Here is a 6,000-nt window from a genome sequence, read left to right on the forward strand (position 1 = left end):
CCCTGGGAACATCTTAAAATCATGGCCAGGCTGCTGCAGCCCAGGTTGCACAATCCCGGGTCCTTTGTCCTTTGCTTATCTGCCTTATCGAGGAGGAAAAGATAACCAGGCATCTTCAGTGCCCTGCAATCAGCACATTTCTCAGGCTCGTAACTCCTCTTATCAGGCTGATCTCTCACCGTGGCCGTGGTTTCCCATGCACCTTTGTACTCCAAGAATGCTCCCAGGTCTGTGTTCAGCCTTGTGCAAAGCCTCGACAAAGCTGTGAGCTTTCCCCCAGCCCTGGCTGCAGCCGAGCCCCGCAGACCATGGCCATGGCTCTGGCTGTGGCAGGTGCAGGGCTGGGGCTGGCACAGGGCTGGGGCTGGCACAGGGCTGGGGCTGGCACTGGGCTGGGGCTGGCACTGGGCTGCCAGACCCACAGCCTCTCCAGAGGCAGCAGGAGCTTCCAGGTGCTTGCCTGAGCCAGCCAGGACAGGCACCCAGCTCCTCGCCCCAAGGCCTTGGTTTGGGCTGGGGTGACACAGAGGGACCTGGGCTAGAAACAGGGCCCGTGGGGCAGGATTTTGGGCAGAAGTAGCTGGCTCCCTGGGAAGTTGCTGGCTACCACCCTGACACTGAAACCCTGAGGGTGCCCGGGGCTCACACAGTGGGAACAGGTTGTTCCCGGCCAAATCAGGGCTGAGTGGGCTGGGAAAGGGGAATGGGCACAGGTTCAAAGGATGTTTGCCCCGATCCTGCTCTGTCCCAGCTTCCCAAGCCCTGCTTTGCCCCCCTGTCCTGCTGTGGAAGTCCCAGTGCTGTCCCAGTATCACTGACCCAGCACTCCAGCACCGCAGCTGACAGAATAGGCTGGAGGGACTGCAGGTCACCAATGTCACCATCACGGTGGCTTTTCAGTGTCACCCCCACTAAGAGCCCCTCTGTTGGGGGGATGTGTGTGTCCCTGCCCACAGCAGGCAGCCCATGTCCTGTCCCATGGGCTCAGCCCCATGTCCATGAGCAGGACCTTGCCGTGGGGCACATGGAGCTGCAGCTCCTGTCTCATCCCTATCTTGGGACAAGTCACTTTGCCCCCACAGCCTCCCTGTGGCAAGAGTTCAGTTTTTGTGGGGCTACCAGAGTGATCCCTGTGTCTGTGGGTCCCAGATGCTGCCATCTGACTTCTGATCCCTTGGACTGCCCAGAGCCTGTTCAGTGCCCAGGGTGTGGGATGGGCCTCTGGCACGGCTCTGCCCCACTGTCTTGGTGCTGGGGTCTGAAGGAAGTGGATCCAATCCAGGCTGGGGAGCTCCTGCTGCACCCACCTCATGGAGCATGGGGCCACCCCACCCTGGGGCCTACAGCAGGGGCTTGAGCACAAACTGGGGCGGCTGCAGAGGTGGCAATTGCATGCAGAGGTGGGATCCCACCACTGAGAGTGGCCCTGCTCGGCTCAGGAAAGAACCTCATGCTGAAATAAGCAGAATGAGGATCCTGCAGCATCCACTCTCCCCTGGACACAGCAGCATTTGCTGGCCATGAGATGTCATGGTGGGAACAGCAGGGGTTTTTGCTGTTCCCATGGGATTCATTCCCACAGACAAGCAGGGCTGGGCAGGAGCTGTGAGTGGGCAGCACATGCGAGGCCAGGAGGAGATGGCTCTTGTGCTGAATGCTGCCCAGCTGGGGACAGTGCCAGGGGACCACTGTCACTGCCCGTGGAGCTCTGCAGCACTCCCGTGGGGGTGCTCAGCCTCAGGGGCTGGGGGTTGCAGGGCTCAGCCCCTCACCCAGGCTCTGTCATCCCCGGGGTGACCCAGCCAAGAACGGGGGGAGGTGAGTGAGAGGCGAAGGGTTTTTTATTTTCAAGATGTTTTATAATGGGATTATTAGTTCCCAAGAAGTGTTTCGAATCGATTCGGTAAGGAATCGCTTTCCTTTCTCCTCCGCGGGGATGCAGTGGGAATCCAGCCTTTGGTGTGAACCTTGCAGAGCTCTGGAAGCCACAGATCTGGCAAGCTCCTGGCATGCTGGAAAGACACGCTGGGCTCCCGGCAGTCCCACCCTACACATGCCTTTTGCTCCATCTCTGGTGTAACTCCAGGGTGTGCAGCATCTAGGCAGGCTGAGCTGCAGTCCCAAGGGAGCCATGGCTCCACTGGGGAGGCCTCTGCCTGTCTGAAAGGGGATAAAAAACCCCTCGTGCAACCCCCTCCCAGTCTTTCCCCAGGAAACCCCCGGTTTTTGGGGGGATCCAGCCTTTCCCAGCTCTGTTTTCCTGCATGCCCGGCTGGCATCCTGTGCCTGGTGGCCCTTTCACCCTGTCGGTGAGGGGAGCACAGGCATCTTCAAAAGCCCTGGGAAGAATTTGGTGGGAGGGGGAGAAGGGGTTTTACAAGCTCCCATTCAGAAATGGTCACTTTGAAGTGATGTAGCATTTTCAACCCTTTGAAGAGGCACAATTAGGAGGGGGCTGGTGCAAGTAAAGGCAAAACTACGAGGTGACCATCACAGCCTTTCTCTCCTCAGGCTTTTAAGAGATGAACTTTCCCTCCCTGCCTGCCTTTTTCCCACGAGCCCGGGGGGGTGGGATTGGGCTGTTTGGGGGAGCTGCAGGTTTCCCATCCCCCCGTGCAGGGAAGGAGGGGTCTCTCATTGGCTTTGCCTGCCAGCAGCAGGCCAGTGGAGGGAGCGTGTCAGAAGAGAGAGAATTACTCAGTATCCCTGCAGGCACACAGAATGTCAGCATCCTGTCAGTGTCCTGGTGCCATGTTCTGGCCAAGGAAATTTTAGGCTCCCTGATGGGGAAAGCTGTTGGCCATGGGTGCTGGGTGCTGGCACTGACATTTCCATTGCGTTGGGTCTAGAAGTCCCATCCAGGGTTGATGTCCTTCCCTTCAGGGTCTGGCGCTTGAGAGCAGGGAGGATAGGAGAAAAAAGGTGCCCAGGCTGAGGCCACCCCATGCCACCAAACACAGGAGTGGCACAGGGCAGAGGGAGGTGGGAACAGGAGGAGGACAGAGCCCCTCTTCCTGCCATGGGGATCCACCAGCTGCTGGGCAGGCTTTATCCTGGAGGAACCCCTGGGGAATGGACCCCTCCACATCCCTGCTCTGGGTGGCTCAGGAATCTCCCGAGAGCAGCCTGGGTATTTCACCACTTCCCAGAAACTGGGAAATTGAGGTCATGTTTTCCCTGTAAGTATAGATGCCAGTGTCCAAAGCAGATGCAGGGGATGAAGGAAAGGCTCAGCCATGAGTGGGGCCACGGGCCACCTGCCCAGGGCACGGCCCTGGTGAGCCCAGCTCTTGCCCAGTGTGTCAAACGGGGCTTGGGGCGGTTTCCTCTTGTGTTGTGGCAGCAAAACCCAAACAATTGCCACTGGTGGGCAACGTGGTGGTAAAGGCTTGGCCTGCAAATCACCCCTGAGAACATCTCTAGTGACAGCCATGACCCTGAGCAGGGCTTTTTGTATGCTGGGAACTGGGGGTGACTGTGTGCCACCAGCTCAGGCTGGTCACCTTCCCTGGGGAGGTCCTGGGGGAGTCTGGGAACCCCCCTGAACCAGGGGCTGGTGCGAGCTGATCCTTCCACACCTCTCCTGGGCTGATGTGATGGGCAGGCGCAGGTCCTGCACACTGCGGGGTGACTGCCAGGATGGGATGGCCTTTTCAGGGCTGTCCCCAGCCGTGCCTTCCCCCATGATAATCCCCAGCATGTCCCAGCTCCTAACGGCTCTGGGATGCAGGGAAGGGCCAGCTGGGAGTGCTGGTGTCCCTCTCAGTCCCAGCTGGCTCCTGACAGGGTCCCTGTGATCCTGGAGAGGGTCGGGTGGACACCCCAGAAGTGCAGCTGGAGTGATGCAGGATACCTTTTGTTGTCTTAATTGGTGCCTGGGCAGGACAGACCCGCCTGCCAAAGCGGAGTCATCCCGCAGCAACAACCGCAGCCTGTCCCCGGCTGCCTGATGGATGGGAGGCAGCTCAGCCCTCGGCTTCCTCTGCCCCGATCCCGAGACCCGCTGCGGGCGGGAGAGCTCTCCCCGGGTGTGAGACTGCACTCGGTGTGAGGTTACGGCCATCCCCCGGCCCGGGGGACAGGAGCCTGCGGGGACAGCTCAGGGGACACGGCCCCGCATCACTGCGCCCCTTGCCCAGGGTGCGGGGTGGGACGTGGGGGCGGTCACACACTGGGGTCACTGCCCAAAGCCCCGTGTCCGCGGGTCGGGGGAGTCGCGGGTGCCATTAGCAGCTGATCACGGTGGTGGTTTAATTAAAGCTGCAGTAAGGGCTTCCTTGCTGTTTGTTTGTCCCATAACGCAGCCTGGCCTGACCCGCGACAGGGAGGGGAAATCACTGCACCCACAACAGCAGCAGCACTGGTGCTGTTACTGGTGCTGTTACTGGTGCTGTTACTGGTGCTGTTACAAAGACTGGAACAGGCCCCAAGACCTGCCAGGTGCCGGGTGGCTGCAGGGGTGCAAGTGCTGCACGGGTGCCACGCTCAGGGCAGGCAGCTGCTGGATGCTGGTGACCAACCACCTTCTCCCAAATACAGGGGATGCTCCTCTCTGGGATGCAGGGCGGAGCCTGGGCCCCTGCAGGGATGATGACCCTCACAAGGGTCGCTCACGTGGCTGAGCACAGATTCCGCTCATCACACCGGTGACTGGTGGTTTAACTGCTGTGTCCTCTCTCCACAGGCTGCCCGCGGAGCCCGGGCTGCGATGTCACCGTGCCAGGCTGTGACACAGCCCAGCCACACGGCGAGCAAGCAGAGGGAACGGAGCAGTGCGGGGCAGCCGCGGTGTCAGCAGGGGACACGGTCCTGCAGGTCGCTGCCGTCCCCCCCGGGGTGCTGGACAGAGCCGAGCTCACTGACTTCTACTGCTGCACCCGCTGTGGGAAAGTGTTTTGGGAAGGGTCCCATTTTGGACGCGTCGTCTCCCAGTTTCAGGATGTTCTGGTGGCCTCTGGGGACACACAGAGCATCTATGAGCTGAGCTGAGGGGAAGCACGGGGCAATGGGGACTGCCTGGGGAACCTCAGCAAATTTTGGGCCTTGAGTTCCAGAGAAAGGCTGGAAGTGGGAAGGGAGGAGCTTACATCTTGGGATCCGCCGTGGAGAGCACTGTCACAGGTGCACCAGTGGTTTGCAACAGCCCAAAAATGTGTGGCCTCCATGAGATCATTAAAGCAGGAGTGGCTGAAGAATGGACCCTTTGCTTTATTTCTGCCCTTCTCCAAGCTACACATGTCAAGACGGTGGCAAAGCTCTGCTGACCAAAACCACCACCCCAGCAGTGCTGACCCCACCACACACCCACCCCAGTGCCCCTCTGCCCACTAACTCATGGGGGCAGGAGCTGCATCCCCAACAGCAGCGGAGGACAGAGAGCATCCTGAGCACTCCCAGCCTGTGGGACATGTGCCACACCTCAACCCATGCCCAGCATCCTGCTCCCCCTGCCCCTGAGCTCCCAGCACTCCTTGGAGGCAGCTGGTGGGTGCAGGTGTGGAAGTCTGGGGAGGCTGAGCATTGCTGGGCTCAGGGAAATCTCTGGGTGCACCACAATGCCCACTGGCACCTGTGCCCCCTGTGCTGGGGCCTGGGATGCCCCAGCAGGGCCAGGCTGGTCCTGGGTGGGCTCCCACTGGTGCCAAAGCTGCCAGCCTCCTCCCTCCCTGGGGAGGTGCCTGAGGACAGCCCCGTGTCCAGGCTCTGTGCAGGGTGCACAGGAGAGGCAGTGACATGTGTGGGCCCACCAATACCAGGAGCTGGCATCACTGGTGGGACTGGCCAGCATCTCAGGCCGGGTCCTGGTGCTCCAGGGGGCTGCTGTCCAGTGCCTCCTGATCCATGGCCAGGCTCACACCATTCCATCCTGAACAGAGGAGCGTCTGCAAAATTCCTCCTCTAATCTGGTTTAACTGCCAGGCCCTGCTGTTATTGTTGAGAGGGCCTGAGGAGCTCTTGGCTGAGGTGTGACATTTATGGGCCAGTGAAGCATCTGCCCAG

General features: G+C 60.3%; 1 protein-coding gene across 1 annotated transcript in view; it reads left to right on the forward strand.

Annotated features, from left to right (window-relative positions):
* The window catches only part of EXD3 (exonuclease 3'-5' domain containing 3), a 246,180-nt gene extending 240,603 nt beyond the window's left edge, over positions 1–5,577 (forward strand). Inside the window, exon 22 of the mRNA XM_066332574.1 lies at positions 4,685–5,577. Within this exon, the coding sequence (XP_066188671.1) occupies positions 4,685–4,989 (305 nt within the window). The 3' untranslated portion in view covers positions 4,990–5,577. The remainder of the gene's footprint in view (positions 1–4,684) is intronic.
* The last annotated feature ends 423 nt before the right edge of the window (positions 5,578–6,000 follow it).

Source organism: Sylvia atricapilla, chromosome 19, assembly GCF_009819655.1.
Source record: "Sylvia atricapilla isolate bSylAtr1 chromosome 19, bSylAtr1.pri, whole genome shotgun sequence".
Classification (NCBI taxonomy): Eukaryota; Metazoa; Chordata; class Aves; order Passeriformes; family Sylviidae; genus Sylvia; species Sylvia atricapilla.